Source organism: Jatropha curcas, chromosome 6 (genome assembly GCF_041381405.1).
Source record: "Jatropha curcas cultivar XTBG-Jc1 chromosome 6, XTBG_Jcur_1.0, whole genome shotgun sequence".
NCBI lineage: Eukaryota > Viridiplantae > Streptophyta > Magnoliopsida > Malpighiales > Euphorbiaceae > Jatropha > Jatropha curcas.
The window spans coordinates 10,306,296-10,332,204 of record NC_143156.1 but is presented as its reverse complement, the minus strand read 5'-3'; the positions used below and the strand labels follow the sequence as shown (position 1 = coordinate 10,332,204).

The window sequence follows — 25,909 nt, the reverse complement described above, 5'->3', positions numbered from 1 at the left end:
TGTTCATGGTTGTCCAGTTGAACCGAGTCTAGTTCGAGCTTGTCTAATTTTAAATGAGCCAAGCTCAAGCTCCAATTTTCAAGCTTAAAACAAGCTTGAGCATGTCCTTATGAGATGAGCTCGAACATATTTTTATAAAACGAGTTCGAGCTCACCAGAGTTTGATTCGACTCGGCTCATTTGCAATCCTAATAAACATGAAAGGACCCATTTAGTCTTCAACAAACCATTGCAGTAAAAGCAGACTCAATTTGGTTACCTAGTTAATATAAACTATTTAATGCACCTATTAATTCTTGCAATTTAATTTAATTAAGATCCTATAAATATTGATAGATACATACTTTTAATAGTAACATACAAGCATAGAAACCAAGTATACAATATTCGGAAAAATATCTAAATAAATATGTGTAACGTAATTTTTTTTATTTACTTATTGTATTAATATATGTTTTATCTATTATCAATTTATTAGCACAAAATATGTAAATTTTGTTTTTATATATAAATACTAAAACTGCTTCCTCAAAGTAAACTATATGTAAATCCTAAAAGTATTACATTTTTATTTTATGGAAAAATAAAAATTATATTTTTAATAATTTTAATAGTGTACACGGCAATTATATTTATCTATAATATAAAAGTACGAATGAGGGGGAATATTGGGTTTTCAAAATGCCCCTGCTAAATTTATGAATTGACAAAAATATCATTACTAATCTTATTCTAATTATGATATCAATTTATTATTTTTATTATATTAATATTATAAATTTAATCTCATTGTAATTAGGAATTTATCCTATCATACCACTATATATATTTTGGTTATCAAAAATTATTATATCAAGCTTTTGCAAATTTAAAATTGTCGAGTTTTCAATCGTGCTCTCTTCTTGTGATAAGTATAACATTAACTCTCTCTCTCTCTCTCTCTATTTATAAATTAATAGAATAATTTTTATTTATAGTTCTTATAATTTATATTTATAGATTTATAAATTAACTATAATTGTTTAGTAATCACGAATAATTACAAGTTTACAAGCTTTTTCTCATTAATAACATTATCATGAAATATCATAAAGAGATGGACAATCTAATTAGAAAAATTTTAATTTATTTATCGATTAAAATTATATAATAATTTTTAAATAGATTGATTATATTAGTTTCTTTAATCATATTATTTTTATTAATTAATAAATCTTGTTTCATTATTTTTCCATTGCCAAGAGTTGATGAATTTCTACAAATGTTGTAGCAACGGAATTTCTGTCCGTTTCTAAAGCTATATCCTACATTGATTTTTTCTTCCGTTGCAGAGTTAGTTCTACAAACAGGTTAGCAATGGAGTTTTTATCCATTCCTTAACCAAAATTCAAAACCTATTTTCACTTCATTTTCTCTTTTCTTCCTCCCTTTTATTTTATATTTTTATTAATAAAGTTTGAATTTTATTATAAGATTAATATTTATCAAGATAATATCTTTTATTTTTTATTTTTTTTAGTTTTAAGTATTTCGATGGAAATAAAATAGCCATGAAAATTCAATATTTAAATTATAATATAATAAATCATAATTTTTTTGCATGTATAGGAATTTCAAATTACAATTTAGTCTTATTCTAATTAGAAAACTCTTAATTTTATTGGTATTTTATTAGTTGATTAATAAAAATATCATTAAAAATAATTTAGTTCTATGCTAATTAGGAAACTTTTGGAATTTCTATATGTATAAAAATACTATGATTTAATATCTTATAATTTAAATATATTATAATATAAGATATTAAATTTATTAATCCCTTATTGGCAGCTCTTTTTTATTAATATTATAAATTTAATCCCATTCTAATTAGAAATTTGACTTTAATCATATTATAATTATGATATCAATTTATTATTTTTACTATAAATTTAATCCCACTCTAATTAAGAATTTATCCTTTAATACTATTCTAATTAGGATTTTGTCTTATCATACCACCATATATATATTTGGTTTTAATTGCTTTTCAGTTTTGACTAACAAGAATTTATTACTCTTGACTATTACGAATTTGTTGTTTTTGACTATCAAGAATTATTACATCAAGCTTTATTAATTTGAAATCATTGAGTTTATAGTTATATTTTCTTCTTGCGTTAAGTATAATCTTAATTTTCTATATTTACAAATTAATAGAATAATTTTTATTTATATTTATTAAGTATGTTCTAGCAACTACAAGAAGTTTAATCTAATTCTAAATAGGAAATAATTAAAGATTTTAATTTTATTGGTAGAAAAATAAAGATAAAATTAATTATTAAGGATTTTAAATTTCTATTTAAATATAAATTCTATTGAATAAAATAATAAATTATATGATATATACGTAAACTTTAAAAATTTTAATTTTATTGGTTGAAAAATAAAATTAATATAATTATTAAGGATATAAAATTTTCTATTTAAATATAAATTCTATTGGATAAAATAATAGATTTTATTATATAAGATATATATGGTAAGAATATAAAACTTTAAGAATTTTAATTTTGAATTATAAATTCATTAGTTCGGAAAAAAGTAGGGAATAAATATAATTGACTTTTGTGAATATAGTTTGTCTCAATTTATTGAAATTTGTATTATCTTGAAAATTAATATATGCAAAATATTAGTTAATATTAAATAATATAAATTAATACAAAATATAATAAACTAATCAAATATATAAGATTCCTAATAATAATAAATTAATTAAATAAACTATATATATATATATATATATATATATATATATATATATATATATATATGTTTTATTAATATTAAATCAAATATATATTAGAAATCATAACCGAAAAATTCTATCCAATCTTAATTAGGAATGAAAATCCTATTGTAAAAGTTTTGATTGAATTCAATATTAAATCAATTATATTTATAATTTTATTATAAAAGTATTTAACTATTTATATTAAAATCTAAAAATAATTAAATTTATAAATTATAAAGTGAAATTCTTTTCTTTTCCTCATATTTCCTTTTGTTTACTTTGTTAATATTGTTAGCTATTTTTAGCCTTATCATTCTCTTAAATTTATTAATTATTTTATCTTGAATTTGCTAAGTAAATTTCTTGATTAATTTTTAATTAGTACAAATTTATTAATTTTTTAAAAATTTTATTTAAATCATGATTGTATTTTTTTAATATTTAACGCTTCTTTTTTTTTTAAGTTGTTGCATATTTTTAGTTTAAAAATTTATTATACTTTGATTTTAATATTATATCTATTATTATGATAATAAAGGATAAATATTTAAATTATGACTCAATTGAAAATTTAATCTATCAAATAACTATATTTTCTTTGGCTACTATCAAGGGTTTTTTTTTTTTTTTTTTGCTTTTATTATCAATAATTCATTGAAGACTCTCTATTATCCTTCTATCAAGAGCTTTTTTGCTATTGCTATATCGAAATTTTTTTACTTTATTATTATTAATGGTTAAGGTACTAATTTTAACTTTTGATCTTTTTTTTTTATTTGGTATACTATCACAAAAAAACTTTGAATTTAATTACCAATAATTTATATATGTTCTTTGATCGGAAAAATTCTGGCAATAGACTAATCAATTTATTTTTATATATAGCAAGATCTTAGATCAAATTATTATTTATTTTTTAACTTTATAGCTGTTTCATTTTGTCAAAAAATCTATTGTAAAAAATTAATAAAATTTTTCATCAAATACTATATATGTATGATAGTGATTTACACCTATTTTTATATATATAATAATTATAATTAAAAACATTCTAACGGATAGATTCAACGACTAATAATATGCATCACATGTTCTCGAATACTAACATCAAAATAAAAATACATATGCTGAAAAATACTCATATTTTGTAAAATTACAGCAATAGAAATATGAGATTTTATGTCAACATTCAGGCAGATCCAGAAAATTAGAGGTCAAATCATAATTTTGACTAATGAAATGGGTAAATTAAATATTTTTATCAATTTCTTTAACACTATAATAGAAAAAAAAATTATATTGGGGTCAGGGCGCTTTGGGTCCCACGTGCGTCTACCCCTGGCAACATTCATGTAAGATATTTTTTATTTTTATGTACATTTTTTGGGATGTGCTACAATTTACAATTATTTCAAAGTTCTAGAACCTATCGCTTTCCTTTTATTATATTTTCTTGCAACTTGCTTTGGAAAAGGCTAAACGACGAAAAAGAAGAAAACACCGAGCACGACCATAAGGGATTTGAGATAAATGAAATGCTAACTTAGCTCTACCCAAGTAATTATTAATTTTTGAAATAAAAGATAATTTAATTAATTTATTATTAATTTATTATAATTTAAAAGAATTAATTATTTCCTGTGTCCGATTTATATTTTGGAAAAAAAAATATTATCTAGAGAGTTTTTATTTCAATATCATCTGAATCCGAATCTCCAAACTCTGCAGCTTTCAGAAAAAGAAAAATTAACCGTCCATCAGGCCTAATTACACCAACGTTCCATGAAAACCGAGTTCAAGGATCATCTCCTTTTGTATTACAACCAACACTGTCACTACATCCATTCGATCCAAATTTGCAACAATTTCATGCAAACGACAAAACGACCTATGCAAATAACAAAACAACAAATCAGTCCATTTGTTGAAACATTACAGTAGCGTTTCGATCATCCAGGCTGCATAAACAATGACAATAGTGCAAATAAGTTCCCTTTGCTTAGCCATTTATTCAAAAGAAAAAATCTCATACTTTTTTCTTATTCTCTCAACTCGGTTTCTGAGATAGAATTAATAATATTCATCACTTTTATTGAGCTGTAGACCTTCATTGACATAAAATGAAAGTATTAAAATTTAATTGGGACTTCAACTGACTAATCAATCACTTCTATCGCTCTTTCATCCATCTAAGGATCGTGTAATTCTAAGTGGTTGCAATCTCTTGGCTGAAAAAATCAATAAATGATTGCTACTGGTTCATCTGTTTGTCTTAGAGAATAAATAGATTAAGCAGCGGCAATTGCTTAGTCTCTTAATAAATCGAGATGGTACCTTCTTAAAAACAAATTCGAATTTATCTTCAAGAATTATAAGCAAAACATCTTCTTCTTGAATTCTTCCGTGAACTACAATGGCTTCGAAGAGTACCTGAAATCGAATAGCGAACTACAGTGGCTTCAAGGAGTACCTGAAATCGAATAGCGACTATCATAACTCATCTTTCTTGCTCTATAACTTGATATTCTTCTCCAATTAGGAGTTTCGTTCTCCATTTAAAGAAACTAGGGATTTCGTTTTCTTTGGAGCTTTTGTGCTTTTGTTACTGTTGCAAATTACATACCAAATATTAAATTAAATTCAATATTTTAAAATTCATTGACCGTGTGATGCTCATGCAGGTCCTTTATCTAAATAAATGGGCAATTTGATCATAAAAAGCTAAGTTACGGAGAAATTTGACCTAAAAGTTATTTATAGGCTTTTTGTATGTCTATTCCAAGATTAAGGGGTAAAAAGAGACTTTTTCCTTTGAAAAATTTTCTTTTTAAAACAGTGAGATGTGATTAAATTTTAAAAATTCTTCTTTTAACTCCTTGATTTTTGGATTTGGCTTGTAACACGGCATAAAATGTATTGCAAAGATTTCAAACAGTTGATAGAATTGAAAATAAGAAAAAAATTTGTCTAGACCGGACCCACTTATAGACCAAGCAAATGAAATTAAGAATTTTCTAAAACTGTTCTGATTTTTTTTTTCAAATGGATAATCAGGAACAATCTCATTTCAATAGAAATACTGAATTTCATTGATTTAGTCCATAAATAGAAATATGAACAGAATTTATATAAATTTTTTCCCTTGAAACAAAGTACGGTGCGCTCTGTATAAATAGAAATCCACTAATTTTTTTCCTTTTCAATTGTTATTTTGCATAATTGAAAAGGATTTATTTAAATAAGTGAGTTAAATCAAAACATCGAGAACCAAAAATATTAATAATATATATTAATTAAATAGTATAATTTGAAATAATTTTAATGATAATTGCATTTATTAAAGAACTGAATCAGATGGTCGAAATAAAATAGATTCAATTTTTTTTGAGTCACCCGTTGGTCCGCGTGGAAATTAATAACAATGCTGTACAGTCAGGAAAAAGGTTTTATAAGACGTGCACTTGATTAAATGGATAAAGGACAGATGGAGTTCATTGCGCTGTAAAATATTTTTCACTTTGATTTAACCATTGTAAGCTTTAACTTTTTTTTTATTTTTTACCTCCTAATTTTTTCAGTCTAAGTCCATGATTGCACTTAAACATATTTTTTTAATAAGAACCACCAACTCTTGGAAATAACAGCAGTAACTATTTCATAGCCGTTCAATACATAAATTAACCTCTACAGTTAACTTATATTTTAATATATTAAATATTTTAATTTAAAAATAAACATATTAAATACTTTATTTGATTTATTAAACTCATTTCATAAAATTAAATTAATTAAATATTTATTAAATATTTAAAAAATATAAAATTTATTATTCCAAAAGTTACATTAATCATATACTAAATTAATATTTTATCATATACAACTCAAAATCGTTAAAATTAATTGTTTTACTGTAAAGAGGCATAACATTATTTCATAAAGTGAAATTTAGGGTGACAATTTTTTCTTTTTTTGGTCAAAATAAAGGGATCGGCATTTCATAAACGATATGATTGATTACATAACAACGTTACAAGAGTATTATTCAAAAGGACATGATAACATAATTTTAAAATGATAAAGTGCATCCTCGTTGAGGCCTTAATTGGCTTGATTCAAGAAAGAAGAAACCTTTTTGAGCATAGCAAAAGCATTCTCACAACTGGGATTGAACAAATGAAACACATGATTCTCATCTTTAGCCTCCATAATCTCCGCTTCTCCTTCCCACCCACTAGCTTTCAACTTCTCGTAATAATACCAACCTCTACTTTTCAAAATGTCATTCTCTGCAACAGTGACAAGCACCTTCCTACACCCAATCTTTCCCAAATTTTGGTCTACACATGGATTGATCAAAGGGTCATCTACTCCACTCGATGTTGGATTCGCAAAAGTCCAGAACCCTTCAACCTTTGATCTCATCTCCAAGATCTTAGGCTCATCACCAACAGCCTCCTTTCCCCAAAAATAAGGATGTATTAAAACAATACCTAAAATATTAATACCAGGAATTTTGTCTTGCCCATATCTAATACCCATATGATGGGCTATGTTGGCACCAGCACTATCTCCTGCAAGAAAAACCTTACCAAGATCAGCATATTCATTTAGCCAAGTTTCAGGGCCATTACCATTAAAATGAGAAGCAACCCATTTAAGGGCAGTCCAAGAATCATCATATGCTGCCGGAAGATGATGCTCCGGCGCCCTCCTATAGTCAACGGAGACTACTATGATATTAGCTTCTGCAACTAATTGGTTGAGGTAGTTATGGTAAGTAGGAGAAAAGGCGGTTTCGATGAAGAAGCCACCGCCATGAAAATAAACCAGTAAAGGAAGTTTCTTGTTTGGAGTTGAGGGTTTTGGAAGGTAAAGTCTTGAAGAGAGATTATGCTGTGGGCAATAGAGAACGTCTTTGGATTGGACTTGGGTTTTGGGATCGAGAGAGGGAGGGACAGTTTCGTTGCCTAAGAGTCTCTCTACATGGCCATCTTCGTATATTTTGAGCATGGGAGAGAGATCCAAGGCAACTTTGGAGGAGGAAGATGAATCCATTGAAACAAAGGTCTGAAATTATCTGACAGAAGGAAGAAATGAAAGTATGGGGCCAAATGTCACGATGAATAGAAATATAATTTATGGAGAATGAACGAAGGGTAGTTACGTCATTGTTGTACACAGCTCATTTCCTTTCTAGAAAATGGTGATTTGTTTCCTTTTTTTTAATATCCACAAAGGAAAATATTTTAATTCTAATTAATTAAACCATCCCAGTTTTCTAATTAAAAATTAATAATAAAATATTTATGAGAAATAACACATTCATAGAGCAGTCTAATATTTTAGACATACAATTTTAATTCTTGAGATTAAATTAATTCTAATAAACAATTTAATATATATTATTTTGGCCTTGTTTAATTCTAACAAACACTTTAAAATGTAACATTTTTATGTATTGAATATAAGTTTAGAGTTCTACTAATTACTCATAAAATATTCAATAAATATGATTTTGATATATTTTTAATATAAATTATTGAACAAACATTTTTCTAATTTTAACTATCCACTGATTAACCATTAAATTAATGTAATTTGTTAAATTAAAATGTTTAATAGGATTAAACTTGCCTAATCCTATCTATTGGTTCACTTGTAGACGAAAACCAATCAAAATGGAGATTTTTAAAAATTATTTGCACTTTATTTTTTTTCCAATGAATGGTTACAAATATATTTATTTTTATAAAAAAAAAATTATTTTTCACTAGTTTGATCATAAGTGCTCCATAAACTAGGTTTAGGTAAGTCAATCCCTATTTAATAATCAACACACACACAGATATATATATATATATATATATATATATATATATATATATATATATATATATATATATATATATATATATATATAATCCTGAATTAAAAAAAAAATCAAAAAGCTGAGATGGAGCTCTCCTATCATTTAGACTATTAACTGTCTATTCAATTTATGTAACTTGACACTAATTACCTTGTTTAATACTTTTACACTTTCATAATAATTAATGATTTTTAAAGTGATTGAGATAAATAAATAATACTAATTTAAGTGACACGTTAGTATTTACAAATTGATCTAATTTAATTGAGAGTACTTGAGTAGTCTACTGTTGAATTGCAATTATAAATACAATTTTGTCATGAAAAGCTGATTATTTTTATTTGTTCATAATAAAATCTTTATAAATTTATAATTTATTTCTTTACACGATATAATTAATGTTTCAATAATAATAATAATATATTTCACACAATTTATAAATATTTATTGTAATTATTTTTATTAGTATTCGAAAAGGTTAAATATTAAAACTGAAATGTTTGTGTTTAATTGTATGAAATATTTGGTTTCATTATTTCTTGACATATTAAAAGTATTTAAAGAGGTGTTTTAAGCATTATTTTTTTTAAATAAACAGGAGGGATTTATATCCAAAGGAAAGACTAGCTAGCACGAGGCCATGCAACCCCCACAGAATCTGTAGCAAGAAAATACTTAACCGAAAGAGATGGGAGGTGAAGGACCTGCAACCCCTGGAACTAATAATGACTTCATTAGCTAAAGCATCTACCACAAAGTTTGCCTCCATGAAAATTTTTGCCAAACGCACATCCCATTGCCTATCCAGGAGAGCAACACACCCATCGACCATGTTCTTCAACTGCTGCGCAGAAAAGCCTTCGGTTAGAAAGAATATTTAAAGAGGTGTTTTAAGCATTTTATACTTCAAATTATTAGAAATAATATTAGAAAATTGTCTCTCATATCAAGTGCTAACATCAAAATTACTAGGTTTAGATATTATATCGATAAGTGATTTTCTCTCTTTTTTTTTTTTTAATTTATGGGTATTAGATAGTGAGCTTTTTAAACTATTATGTTAAGAGTTTATCAATAAAATTAAATATTTGGTTAAATGAACTTATAATTCATTTATCTATCCAAAATTTAACACCATATTTAACTCTTATAGTCATATATTTTAAAATTTATCCAAATGATATAAAATAAACAAATGGAAAAAGTGGAATATAACTAAATCCATGGACAAATATAATTTTTAATATAATATAAATTATATAAATAACCCGCGAAGTGCAAGCATTCATCTAGTAGATATATAATCCTGAAGCAACAAAAAAACTTTACAAATTTGACATGGCACTCTCCTCTTTGACTATTTCTTTTTTCTTTTTTTTTTTTTTACAAATTTTCTAATTTTTAATCACTTACTTTTCCTTTTTTCATAAATTAATATTTAATAATTAAAATCATAATGACAACTTTTGAAATCTAAACTGTTGGCTCAAGTGTCAATTTTATCTTAAGATTTTGATGATTAAGCAAAACAAATAAATTTAATTATTTTATCTGTGCTAATAATATTTTATGCAAATTTATTTATGTTCAAATATGGAAAATAATAAACAAGGCAAATTCCAACAAATTCATGGATAATTGAAGATCATGAAGACCATTGAAGATTTTAGTGGTTAGCATATTAGGATTTGTTGTAGGATAGAGAGAATATTCTTTTATAAGCACAAAAATATTTTTTTTTTCTGTCTCTCTCTCAACATGATTTTTGGAAATTACCTTAATTTATAAAAGATAAATCATGATCCTTTTTTATTTTCTTACCTAAATAAAAGATATTTTTTTTAATCATTTATGGTAACAAAATTTCTCACTTTCGAAAATTTAATTCACTTACCTAAATGAAAGAGATTCTATCTTAATTATTTTCCATAATAAAACATTTTTTAAAAAAATTTTATATTTATTTTCGAAAACTATTTTTAGAGGAAAGTCTAAAATCTTATTCTATTTCGCTTACCTTAAAAGAAAAGATTTTGACTCAAAGAATTTTTGGCAACAAGATCTCCGTATCTTCTAAAAATTTAGAAAGTCAATATTTTTATTTAAAAGGAGAGACTTTACTTTCTAAAACAGGACTTTCACCCCTCTCTATAAAAGGTGTCTTTCCCTTGTAAATATGTGGGTTTTTGTTATAAGAGTATAAGTCCATTGATCAAATCTGTAATCTCTCAAAAAACTTACTCTCAACCCCCTTATTTCTTTTCATCTTATTACTTCACATATTATTTTTAAAAGAGAAAAGAAAATTTTATAACAACTTCTTTTGAAAAACAGTTCTGTCTTTAAAACAATTTTTTAATCTTGATTTCTATTTTTCCTGTACTTATATTTACATTTCTCACTGTCTATATAGATTTTGTAATCTATTGTAGACATGTTTTTATTTGAAAAATATTTGTGTAATAGCTTAGGTGAAAAGCCATTGTGAAATAGGTTATCAAGCAACCTTCTCCTCGTGTGGGATTCTAATGTCTTGATTTGAGTTTCTGTTCTTTGCAAAAACAGAAAGGGTTGAGGTTGACTAAAACCTTTGGAAAATCTAGTGGGACAAAGGGTAGATCTAGGTGTTGATCTATTGCCTTGTACTGTTGGTTTGTCTCTTGCCCTTAAAAAGAGATAACATAGTGGAGGATCTCAAGATGAGTCTTAGGGAGTGAATGTAGGCGAGTTAGTGCCGAACCACTATAAATCGCTGTGTTAATCTTTTTACTTTCTGAAGTTCTGTTTGATACCATTTTATTTACACTTATGTTAATGTTTTAGAAATGATAAGTTGTTAATTGTTTTGTTGTTCTAAACACGAATAAGCTTTATCTTAATTGAACATTAGAACTCTGGACTTCTATATAGTGAATATACCAAGTTCTAATCTGTTCTTCTATATTCAGTATATTTCACAATTTGGATTTCTAATCAGTTTTCTAAGTTTACTTAAAGCTTTGTGAAGCAGTTTAGAAATTCAATAACTATCTCTACATACTCTTTAATATTTGTCTAAACTTTATGAGGTAGTTTAAAAAAGTAATAACTTTCCTTCATGAAGTAGTTTTGAAATTGATTAAGATATTGTGAAGCAATTCTAATCAATAGCTGCTTTTTATAAAGTCTTTCTATTTTCTACATAGACCTTTGTGAGGAAGCTCTAATCTTAATAACTTATTCTCACAAATGCATTCTATTTTCACTATAACAGAATTCTGATTTTGTTTTTGAATGTTAAATTTATATTTTTAGAAAATTCAATTCACCCCCCTCTTGGGTTGTGCCATACATATACGGGACCCACAATCTAGTATCAAAGCTTTGGCTCTTGACTTACCGAAGCTTAACAGCTTGAGAGAAAGATCTCATGGCAGCCCCACTTCCTCTTACATCTTTAGAAGGCCAATCTGTTTCTAGACCACCTTTGTTCAATGGTTCTAATTACTCTTACTAGAAAACCAGAATGGAAAATTTCATAAAATCAATTGACATAAACTACTGGAGGAACGTTATTACTGGTCCTCGTATTCCTAAGAAAATTGTAGAAAATGAGAGAGTTAGAAAAACAGAAGAAGAATATACTGATGCTGATTGGAATGATATTTAAAAACGGAAGAAGAATATACTGATGCTAATTGGAATGATATTTCTATAAACGGAAAAGCTATTAATATTATTCACTGTGCATTAGATCTAATAGAATACAACAAAGTGTCTGGATGTAAGTCTGCAACAGAAGTCTGAAAAAAACTTAGAGTTACCTATGATCAAGTGAAGGAATCCAGAATTAATATCCTTTTGGAGAGAATTTGAAATGTTTTAGTATGAAAGAAGGAGAAACTATTGCTGAATTAAATTCTAGATTTACTAATATAGTTAATCCTTTGAGAACTCTCGGAAAGGAAATTTCAAAAGATGAGCTTGTTAAGAAAGTCCTTAGAATTCTACCTAAAAAATGGAATTCTATAATAACTGTTATGAATTACAAAGAGACTCTCGTTACTTATGATTACTTGATAGGAGCTCTTGTTTCAGAAGAGATGAGATCTTCTTTGACTATAGAAGATAAGAAAAAGTAAGGACTAGCGTTGAAAGTAGTTTCTAGTGAAGAAAGTTCTTCTGATCTTGATAGTGATGATTTAGCACTTGTTGCTAAAAGATTCAAAAAGTTCTATAAAAAGAGTGATATGCCACAGAAAAAGTTTATTAAAAAGAACTTTTCACCTAAAAATAGTAACTTGCCAAAAAAAGAACCTTCTGAAGTGGTTTGTCATGAGTGTAACAAGCCCGGCCATATCAAGCCTAATTATCCTAAGCTGAAAAAGAAGTCAAAGAAAGAAAATCTGAAATAGGCGTTCATAGCTGCTTGGAGTGATTCAGATGTTTCTAATTCTGAAAGCCAAAGTGACCAAGAAGAAACTGCGAATATCTGTCTAATGGCCACTATCAATTCTGACTCAAAGGAAATCAACACTCTGACTTCAACATAGAAAGCTGAAAGTAATGAAACAGATGCAACGTCCAAAAGCGTGAAGAAAGCAATGTAAGTATTTCTGAACTCGAATTTGAAAAATGATTTTTTTTTAGATACTTATAATAGCCTGTGCACTGAATTTGAAAAGCTTGTTAAAAAGTATAAAGTTCTAAAGAAGGATTTCAGAAAATTAAAAATTGAATGTAATCATTTGAAAGATGGTTTTTATCAAGAAGTTACATGCAAATATCTTATTATAGAGATCAAAGATCTTAAAGATTGTAATAATAAATTTTCTGAAAATCTGAAACACTTTGAAGAAAAATGTAAGAATCTGAATTCTGAAAATGAATCTCTCAAAACTGAGATTAGAATTTTAAAGTCAATTTTAGAGTCATTTTCTAAAGAAAAGACAAGTTTTAGCTATGATAGCATTTCAAAACAGAATCATGTTTCCAATAAGAAAAATGTTGTTTCTAATGTTTTGACTTTAGAACATCAGAAATCTGACAGTCTCAACAAAAAGAAAAATCATAGTAAGCTGAATACACATGTTACCACTAACCCTCTAGGACCCAATATGAGTTGGATACCTAAATCTGCATGATCTTTTCAGGTGTGCCTAAGGAGAGAGTTGAAAATAGAAATGTGGTATATGGACAGTGCTTGCTCTAGACATATGACTGGTGATAGAAAGAAATTCACCAGACTAGAAAAGAAAAAGGGAGGTATAGTGAGCTTTGGAGACAAAGCAAAAGGTAAAATCATTGGTATTGGTGTGGTAGGTTCTAATCCTTCAATAGAAGATGTATGCTTAGTAGAAGGATTATATTATAACTAGTTAAATGTGAGGCAGATTTGTGATAAAAGTAAAAGAGTGATCTTTGAACCTTCTTATTGTGACGTTCAAAACATGCATAATAACAAAACTTTATTTGTTGGAAAAAGGTTTGAGAATATATACTTAGTAGATCTTTCTGATATGCATAACCTAGATATATGTTTAGTTTCTATTGACAATTCTAGTTGGATATGACATAGATGACTTGGACATGCAAGCATGCACCTTATTTCTAAATTGTCTAGAAAGACTTAGTTCGTGGTTTGCCAAAGCTAAAGTTTGAAAAAGATCACATTTGTGATGCTTGTCAATTGGGCAAATAAACCAGAACATCTTTCAAATCTAAGGGCATGATTTCTACTTCTAGACCTTTAGAATTACTACACCTTGATTTATTTGGATCTGTTACTCCTTCTAGTCTTGGAGGAAAATTCTATGCATTTGTTATTGTAGATGATTATTCCAGATTCACCTAGACACTCTTCCTTAGAAATAAGGATAAGTCATATGACATGTTTGTTCATCTTTGCAAGAGAATACAAAATGAGAAAGGATACAACATCTCTGCGATTAGAAGTGATCATAGAGGACAATTTGAAAATCAAAAACTCGATGCATTTTGCAAAGAGTCAGGAATCTTCCATAACTTCTTAGCATCTAGAACACCCCAGCAAAATGGAGTAGTGGAACGCAAGAATAGAACACGTTAGGAAATGGTCAGAACCATGCTGAGTGATTCTAAGTTATCAAAGTATTTCTAGGCAAAAGTCGTTAACACTGCCTATTATATTCTAAACAGGGCTTTGGTAAGATTTAAACTTAAAAAGACTCCATATGAGCTATATAAAGATAGAAAGCCAAATATTGGTTACTTTCACATTTTTGGGTATAAATGTTTTATTCCAGACAATAAGAAAAATCACCTTGCTATGTTTGATGCTAAATCTTATGAAGGAATGTTTCTAGGATATTCTAGTAATAGTAAAGCATATAGGGTGTTTAATAAGAAAACTCTAGTTGTAGAAGAATCTATTCATGTTGTGTTTGATGAATCTGACTCTACTTCTAGAATTTTAGAAAATGATGATGTTGTAGATTTTAATCAAGAAAAGCAGAATGAATAATCAGAACAACTAGAACAGTCAGAAAATGAGTAGAACGTTGATAATCAGGTTGAATCAGAAGATGAACATGAAGATCAAAAAGTAACTGAAAGTCAAATGCAAGAAATAGAAAATGAAAATTCTCAATTACCAAAAGAATGGCAATTCCACAGGTATCATCCTCAAGAGGACATCATGGATAACCCTTCAGAAAGAATGATGACTAGAGCTCAATTTAAAAGATATTTTGGTAATGTTGCTTTCGTTTCTCAATTAGAACCTAAAAACATAGAAGATGCTCACAATGATGAAAATTGGATTCTTGCTATGTAAGAAGAACTAAATCAGTTTGAGATAAACCAAGTTTGGAAACTTGTTTCTAGACCTAAAAACCATTCCATCATTGGAACAAAATGGGCGTTTAGAAATAAGCTTGATGAATAAGATAATGTTGTGAGAAATAAAGCAAGGTTAGTGGCTCAAGGGTACAACAAAGAGGAAGGCATTGATTTTAATGAGACCTTTGCTCCGGTTGCTAGACTTGAGGCCATTAGAATGCTTTGTGCATTTGCATGTTTTAAAATTTTCATGTTATATCAAATGGATGTGAAAAATGCTTTTTTAAATGGTTTTTTAAATGAAAAAGTGTATATAGAACAACCACCCGGTTTTGAAGTCTATGATAAACCAAATCATGTTTACAAACTTACTAAAGCTCTTTATGATTTGAAACAAGCTCCTAGAGCTTGGTATGAAAGGTTAAGTAAGTTTTTATCAGAAAATAGTTTTTCTAGAGGAAAGGTTGATACTACACTATTTATTAAAAATAAAGCACATGATATTCTAGTTGTGCAAATCTATGTTGATGACATAATCTTTGGTTCTACTAATGACCTTCTTTGTAAGGAATTTTCTAAGATTATGCAGGGTGAGTTTGAAATGAGCATGATGGGAGAATTAAATTTCTTCCTTGGACTTCAAATCAAACAATGTGATAATGGAATTTTCATAAACCAGGGTAAAATATACTAGAATTGTTGAAACAGTTCAAAATGCAGAATGCCAAAGTATGTAGTACACCAATGAGTCCATCCTCAAAATTAGAAAAAGATGAAAAAGGTAAGGATGTGGATATTAAATTGTATAGAAGTATGATTGGTTCTTTACTATATCTAACTGCAAGTATACCTGACATTCACTTTAGAGTTTGTTAATGTGCTAGATTTCAATCATGTCCCAAAGAATCTCATTTTATTGCTGTAAAAAGAATTCTAAGATATCTTTGTGGAACTTCTAATTTTGGTCTGAGGTATTCTAAAGGTGATACATTTGATCTTGTTGGGTATAGTGATTCTAATTTTGCAAGAAGCAGAATAGATAGAAAAAGCACATCTGGAACTTGCCAATTTCTAGGTAGCGCCCTTGTATCATGGTTTAGCAAGAAACAGACATCTATTGCTCTTTCTACTACAGAAGCTGAATATATTGCTACTGGAAGCTGTGTAATGTGTTGCACAAGTTCTGTGGATCAAACAATAATTGGCAGACTATGATCTGAAATTAGAAAAAGTCCCAATTAAATGTGACAACATAAGCGCCATCAACCTATCTAAGAATTCAGTTCAGCATTCTACAACCAAGTGAGATTTCTTGTTGAGGCTGTCATAGTAAAAGCTACATATGGAGAGTAATCACCATTTTGTATCCCAATAACTCGATCATAATAAAAATCTTATACAGACCAATCAATAAACAGAGTGTGTTAGAGTAATTGTGATTAATCAGCAGAAGAAGAAATAAAAAATAATTAAAAATAATGAAAAATCGACTTAAGAGGATGAGTATCTTTATATTCCATATAAAATTAAAAAAACGAACAATAAAAATATGGGAAAAAAAATATAAAAGAGCAATACAAAAACAATACCTGATCATATTTAAGCTTCATGTTTTTTCTAGTGTTTTTTCCAACCGTTCTTCATTTAACAATGATATCAATGACAAATCAAATAAAAAAAGTAAATGAACCAATAAAAATAGAAAGAGAGAATTATAAACGAAGAAATGGAAGAGAAGGAAAAGAATTATATAGTAAAGAAAAAGAGAAAATGTTACCTTTACGAAGAAAAAATTGCTCTGTAATTCATAATCTGAAAAACAAAAATAGCAAAATTTAATATGAATATAAAGAAATATAAATATGTCAAGACAAAAAGATAAACAAAGAAACTGAAAAATAAAAAACAATCGTTGAATCAAACTGACTAGTTTGAGATTTAAAAGATAGAGAACAGTAGAGTTATATAAATAGTTAGCTACAACTTATAAATTTGTAAAAAATAGAAAATATTTTGAGATTTTTAGATGAGATTTTTAGAAAATAAGGATTGGATTAGTTAAAGAGATTGTTAAAGAGATTTAGAATTTGATTTTTTTTAAAAATAAATTATTAGTGATAATAATGAAACTTATATTATTTTTAATTGAAAAATAATTATAGTTTTTTGTTAAAAATAAATTAAAAGTCTAGAAAAAGAAAAAGAGGAATTTTGAAACCAGAGGATGCCAAGTCAGTATTTATAAAAAATTTTACATGTTAGGATGATATATATATAGATGGATTTCTTTATTCGTCGTAAATATTGTGACATTATTTGTTATAATTACTATGATTTAATTTATAGTTACACATGGCTTTCGAAGGTTTTCTCATACTTATAAATACTTTTTTTCCATTGGTTTAGAATTTAGGTCAATGTTGACTACTTTTCTTTTCATTTCTTTTTTTTTTTTTTTCTTGACAGAAATCTTTTTCTCTTAGCAATCTCAAGTCCATCGAAGTAAATAATTCATTGCTTTGTTATTATATTATGATTATAGAGTTTCCCTCTTGGTTTGTTAATGCATTCCTATAATTTTTTTATTTTTATTTTATTTTATATGATTATTTTAATTTAGTTAAATTAAATTAAATCTTAGTTTAATTTGCATCTTTCCTTTTTCTTTTTACAAATTTTCATACCATAAAATCATGCATTTATCCTTTTTATTCATCTATCATTTACTCTATTGTTTAAAAAGTATTGATTAGGACTTTTAAAATATAATCCTATCTATATTTACCTATGAATTAACTTGCAAATCAATTTTTTAACTTTTAAATCATCTATCTCTCTTTTTATCTATGGGTTGGCTTGCAAATCAGGTTTTGAAATTCAAGAGCGCCAACAAGATAAGTGCAAAGCAGCCAATTAATTCTTTGGTTTATTGTACTAGGTAATTATTTTTTATTTTGTTTGCCCTCGCTTCTTTTTCTTTCCCTAAATATATAGCCAATTAATTCTTTACCTATGTATAATTGATTATTAATTTTTTAGGATCTGTATGAGTTCATAATAATTTCGGAATTGTATTTATAAATGTAATATATTCTTTATTTACTTCAATTTAGCTTTAGCATATGTTTTTTATCTAGTGTTCTAACGTTTGATTATCTAAATTTATATAATTATATAATATATAATCCAATTCTATATATTATTGCTTCAAATCAAGTGTAATAGCTTGATGATATATTAAAAATTTTTACACTTTTAATCTTTTACTTAAAGTTCTACATATCTTTATTTTTTTAATGAGTATATTGTTCATATAAAAAAATGATATATAATAAAGAAATAAAGTGACAACGCAAATACGTGGGCCTTTGCCTAATTTTCAATAAATCAAAATAAAAATTCAACATAATACTTTTCTTTTCTTTCTTCTGTTTATAAAAATCAGTGGATTCTCATTTTTAAAATACTTTTTATTTTTAGGGTTAAAAAGTATTTGTATTACCCAAATTTAATAAAGGACATACTTTATCCCTAAATTTATGAATTTTAATACTATTACACACCTCTCCACACTAGCAATATATGTTTTTTTTTTTTTTTGTGTTTTTAGCTTTTATATAGATTTGATGTATGGTTACTACCAATATTCTAAAAGTTGAATCGATCATTAAACTGATGAAAGCAAGAGCCTTACTAAATTGAAGGGTTCAACTGAATTTAATACGATTCAATCGATTTTAATATATAATATTCTTAAATATTTTTTAAATACAATTAAAACGATTCATAAATATGAAATAATGTTTACAAAAATGATAAAAATGATATATAATATATCTTTCAACTCATAAGCCTAACATATCTATAATCTATATTATATATTAATGTGAGAATAGGGAGGGTAATAATGGAATTTTCGATAGCGCTCTTGATGAAATTTGAATATCCTAAAAATAACTTTAGTCATGACTAATTAGAAAATTTTATTTTATTAATTTATTGGATATAATTTATTAAAATTATTTTTTAAATAAATACATATAGATAATTAAGCATTTCAAAATTTTAAGTTTTATCTTTTTAAATTTATTTTTTAATAAATATATCTGTAATGAGACATTTCAAAATTTTTAATATATTTTTTAAATATTTGATTCTATTTATTATAATTTAAAGTAATTTTATTTAGGAGAGAGATAAAAAAAGAAAAACGTATATTTTTTTTATAATATTCTTCTTTTTTATAATTTGGCTGGATATATAATTTTAAAAATAGATTTTCAAATATATATAAATGAGGAAAATTTTTTTTATAATATTCCTTTTTCTTCATGTTTGTATAATTTGATTGGATACATATTTTTCATAATAAAATTTTAAATCTATCTATACTATATATAAATGAGGAAATGAGAGGAAATAATGGAATTTTCAATAATAACCTTAGTTTAATTTGAAATTTCTAATATATCCTTTTAGTTAGATTTTTTTTATGTAATTTATGATTTTATTTTAGGAGAGGGATAAAGGAAAGAAAAAAAAATTTATTCTTTTATTTTTAATATTACTTTTTCTTTATATTTGTATAATTTGATTGGATATATATATATATATATATATATATTGACTTGGCTTTGGTTTTTTTTTTTTTCCCCCGTTAAAATCAAATTTCATTGAATTATGGCCTTTCCATTTGAAGAAGGGGTTGATTTTGGAGATTCAAATTCGTAATCTTTTTAAGGTAATTTGTTTCTTATTATATGTTGAGTTTTAAAAATAATTTTTATTTTTATCTTCTTTTTCGTTATTGAATCAATTGTAACTACTATCACTTTCATTTAGTAATAGATTTGTATTGTCCATTTAATAAATAGATAGCTTCGTGATAATTAAATATTTTTAATTTCTTGATATTTTTCTCTTAATATCCTAAATTTGTTTGACTTGAAGGAAAATAGTTTGAGAAATTGAAAAAAAACTAGAATTATATATTTCTATTTTGAGACGCCTTTTGAGGTTTCAAGAATTCGTGTATATGAATATATTTATTTTTCTAATGCACTAAGTAAGTAATACTATCATTTTAGCAAAAGTGATTACCATTAGCATTATGGCTCGTGTTATTTTTAAATAATTGAAATCTCTTTTCCATTTCTTTTCTTTTATCTAGTAGTAAGAAATAATTTTTCATTTTTTTACTTTTTTTTATAAATATATATAATGACTTTATTTACTTTTGGAACATCTATTAAGATTTCAAGAATCCGCATGTATAAATTATGGGCTGAAATTAGATTTAGGAGTTTGATCAAACTTTATTTTAAGACCACTTCATTATATAAGATAGAATTAAGTATATAGAATTAACATTACAAGAAGTTTTTACGGCAAAGTAAAATGTAAATAAATATTGTATTAATTTAATCTAGATAAAAACTTATGCTTTGATATTATATAAACAAAAAAATTAAATGAATACAGAAAATGAATATATAGTAAATGGGCAACTCATGTCATAAAAAGATTAGTATATATAAAAGTATGAATGTGGGAACACTGGGTTCCTAAAACGCCCTACAGACTTTTAATTTTATTGGTTGATTAAAAATATTATTAAGGATAATTTAGTCATATTCTAATTAGACAATTTTTAATTTTATTGGTATTTTATTGATTGATTAAAAATTATTTTGGGCACGTAATTGACTATCCTTAATAATCTATAATTTCCCTTCGAAAAAAAAAATCTATAATTTTAAAATTTCTAATATATCATTTTAGTTAGATTTTTTATCCATTTTAACCGGAGAAAATAGCTTCGTTTATTCTTTTGAAAATCTTTTTAATTATGTTTTTTATGCCTTTTAATTGGAGAAAATGGATTTCATTTATTCTTTTAAATTTTTCAGTTAGAATTTTTTTTTTACATTTTAATTAGAGAAAATATGTATATGTCTATTCTGTATTTGATCTTGTAACATTACCCGATGATTTTTATAATTAATATATTTCGATGTTCTTAATTTATAAGTTCTAAAGTGATATTGTTTTTAGTAAGTAAATCGGAAATTTTAATTCATGTATTGACAATTGAACTTAATTTTTTTAATCAAGTATGTTCTGAATTTTTTAAAATATGGATAAATACATTATTATTTGACTCTATTAGTTAAATAAAATATAATAAAAATAATATATTTTAAATATACTCTTTCTCTTTGATTTTTTGGAAGGATAGTGTACACTTTTCGGTTTTTCATCACTCTTTTGAAACAGTAGTCCATTTATTTTTTTATTTTATAAAGGATACTAATTAAAAGGGAGAAAGATATTTTAAATGCATTTTAATTTTTATTTTTTGTAATCAAAATAAAATAGTAATGTAATTCAATAACAAAAATTATTTAAACATATAATTATACGCACGTGCAGTATGAAGAATTACGAGTAGAAAATTAGACATTATTTATTATATTTAAAATAGATATTTGAAATAAATCAAACTCAAAAGGAAATTTATATTAAAGAGATGAAAATCTCTTCGATATTTAAAAAAATAGAATATAATTAAATCTTATATTTTATTTTGATAAAAAAATGTTATAATTTCTAATAATTTAGGAGTCAAATAAATTGATATAGCTTTGTTTTAGATTTTATAATTATTTTAAAATTTATATTAAAATTAAACCATAATAATAATTATTACTATATTTTAATTTTTTTAAAAAATAATTCATCTATCAAATAATTAATTTTTAAATATGACTTATTATCAATAAAAGAAAGAATTTAAAAATAATAAAAATAATAATAGAGAGTGTTCTTATTATTAACCCAAACTCCCTCATTTCACATAAATGTATTAAGTTAATCTAAGCTTAAAGTGAAGAGTGAATCTATTTTTTATTTATAATTGAAGTCTTAATTATAATTTAGGGTGCTATTATAATAGAAGATCAAAATTCAAGGTAAAATTAGTATAAAGATTAAATTGGAGTGAAATTAAAATAAAAATTAAATCAAAAAATTACAACAAAGCTTAAAGTTGAGGGTTAAAGTATACATTAAGCTAATGGATTTAGACATGACGTTTTTAGACGTAGATGCTTTATTGCGTATTGAGCATGTCATATCCTCTGCTTTATTGCGTATGCAGCAGGCAAGAGTGTAAAATAATTTTTATATTTAAATTTAATTAATTGATTAAAGTTTTTCCATTATCATCATGTTTAATCATGAATTTGAGCTCATAAATTTTTTTATTTTTTATAGTAAAATAATATTTTTTTAATGTTAGATCTATAAATTTTACGTTAATTTTATTAGTATATGATTGGAAAAAAAAAAAAAGAATCCAAGAATTTTTAGGCGCTGTTTGTTTCCGTAAAATAATTTTCAAGAAAATAACTTATTGAAAAATACTTTCATGAAAAATATTTTCCAAATGACTTATTTTCATTGTTTGGTTATAATATTGAAAATTAGTTAAAAATATTAAAGTTTTTATCTCATAAGACCATAAAAAATATTAATAATAATAGAAATTTTATAATTTAAAAATTTTATGGTTAAATATTAAAAGAATATAAAGAGAAATATAAATTATGAAAGCCGCCGATGGCCAGTAGTGGTGGTCGGTGGTAAATGGTGACTGATGGTAGTGACTATGATGATTAATAAATAAAAAATTAGAATTTATAAGATTTGCCAATATTCGAAAAATATTTTACTCTCTCAAAAATGAAAAGTTGTTTTCCTTAAAAAAATAACTTAATTTTCCTTAAAAAATGACTTAATTTTCCATTCACTTATTTTTCTTAGCGCCCTAAATAAAGGAAAATTATAGAAAATATTTTCTTGCAAGTTATTTTACGGAAACAAACAGAGTCTTAAGCACCTATCTAAATTAGGTCTTATTAGTTTATCATTATATCTAGAACTCTTAATAATTTAATAAGAGTTTTATAAATTTTTTTTTTTGATGAATGTAGGTAAAAAAAAATTGCTACTGACCCATGAATTTTTATTTAACTCAAGATCACTAAAATTAAAGGTATACTTTTCTTATTTGAGTAAGTTAAGTTTCAATCATATTTAATTAAATTTCAACTAAATTGAATTGATTACATTTTTTAAATACTATAATTCCTTTTAAACATTTTAAAAGAAAATGTTATATGTTTATGAATGCAGTGTACTTTTTTTAACATATTTGCATATAAACATTAAATTTTATATTATTTAGTAAATATATCAACCAATGAAAATTAAGAAGTATGTGAAATTATTTTAGGGTGTGTTCGGCAAAAGTGGTTATTTTGGTAACTGTTAGCTATTTTAGTAGCCTTTAACTGTTTAAGTAGCTAGTAGCTTATTGAGTAGCTTTTCATAAAATATTAAAAGTTAAAAGTTACTAAAATTAACCATTTATAAAACATTATTTTTAACTTCTAAAAGTTACTTGAAATTATATATTACTGAATATTATAAAAAATAAAATTTAATTTTTTTATCGATCAAAATACTAAAAGCTATCTAAAATAACCGTCAAACACAACTTTAACTTTAACGGGCAAACACATCATGTTAGGCCAAATGAAATAAGCATTAGCTTTTTTAAAATAGTATTTTTTAAAATAGATAAAATACTATGAAAATGATATAGTATTGTAATTTTTTTCAACTTTTTCAAATGGTCTCTTTCTTGTTTGTGGTCTTATTTTATAGTTGATGCTTTGTATGCTATTGATTTTGCTAGCAGTTTGCTATTATGACTGCGGCGGTGATTGATGAATAATAAATTAATTGAAAATAGCAGTACTATTAATTTGTAGAGAGAAGATTACCATCTTAATTAAATGCTTACTTGATTTACTCATTTACTTAAAAAAAATATTTTTTAAAAGATTTTTTTTTTGAAAAGAATTTTTTTTTTTAAAAGATGTTACTTTAATTTTTGTCCTTTTTTCTCGAAGTTTGGGAAAGAGCACGTCATTTTCTTTCAAGTTGGAAGATTGATAGATATAAAAAGGATTCGCACAATCCTAAGGAATAGATTATGACGAGACCTTTGTAACTTTATAGTCAGTCATTTAAGACCTTTTGAAGCTGTTCTCTGTGTTAAAAAATATATATTAGGGCTGTCTAAAAAATAATTTATTTTCTATTTTTATACATATTAAAAAATATAATTAAAAGATAATTTTATTTATATAATTTTGTTATTATGCTCATTTTAAATAATACATGAGTATTAAAATAATAACTTATAATTAACAAAAGTTATTAAAAATAAAATAATTTAATAAAGATATAATAAATAATTTAAGAATTAATTATAATAAAGAAAGAAAATGGATTATATTTTGAGATTAAAAAAAAAAAAAAAAAAGAAGATGGACTTTCTAGAGAATGGTGTAATTTTATTGAGAAGAATCTTACAATCTGAAGTTGACACTCAAAAACCGAACAAAGACAATAAAAATCTTGTACAACAATGACAGATGGTACAATGTATATGGTTGAGAGTTGCAATCCATTTAATGCATGTTCATGTCAACTTGAAATAATGGTTTTATGGGGTAAATAATAATTGAAGTAATAATAAGTGTTTTGTAACCAAAAAAGTTCACAATGATTTTTTAGCATTTGAATTCTAGTAAACTTTGAAAGATGAGTTGAGAAAAAAAAAAAAGAAAAAAAGTTAATTTTACGGGAAAGACTTGAAATATATGTGTACGCATTTAGATATCTTCAATTTGTAATTTAAAAATACCTCATCTCCAATCTATCTATCTATATAAATACATAGAAGTTGAGTCCTAAAAGCTTAGGTGGCATCATTTTAGAGTATTAAGGTGTGTATGTGATAGTGTTAATCTATTGAGTTGTAAATAATTTTTATATTTTAAAAAAATATTCTTAATATTATTAATAGAGAATTTAATTATTATCATTAATACTTTTAGTTTTTAAATAATTAATAAAATTAATAATATCATTTATATTTTTAAAACTTTTGACTTTCTTTTTATAAATAATTAACAATGTCATTAATATTTTCTCTTTCATTTTCGTTTTTTTTTTCTTTTCTATTTTTACGGAATTTGTATAAACATCTATTTTAATATAAATGAAACCATAAAAAAAATCGCATCATACTTTTAACAAAAAAAATGGATTCCTTGCAAATAATACAAGACTATTTTCATGGCATTTAATAAATTTAAGCTTGATCAATATGGTTATGATGATGAAATTACAAAACATATTCAGTTCACGGTGTTAAATTAAAGTATGATTAAATTGATATGTATGTTTTCTTTTGTGAATGTACATGACAGTATTTCTCGACCTATTTCAAATCAGGGCAAACTTTAATGAAAATTTTTTTATATTTTTAATTTTTATTGGATTTATGCCCATATTTTAGACTATGTATTCAAAATGAATTCAATAAT

General features: G+C 25.2%; 1 protein-coding gene across 1 annotated transcript; it reads right to left on the bottom strand.

Moving 5' to 3' along the window:
- Nucleotides 1–6,772: 6,772 nt before the first annotated feature.
- Nucleotides 6,773–7,905, bottom strand: LOC105645336 (putative carboxylesterase 7). Its single transcript, XM_012230911.4, has one exon. The coding sequence runs from the start codon at nt 7,832–7,834 to the stop codon at nt 6,878–6,880; it is 957 nt and encodes a 318-aa protein (XP_012086301.1). The 5' UTR covers nt 7,835–7,905; the 3' UTR covers nt 6,773–6,877.
- Nucleotides 7,906–25,909: the final 18,004 nt, after the last annotated feature.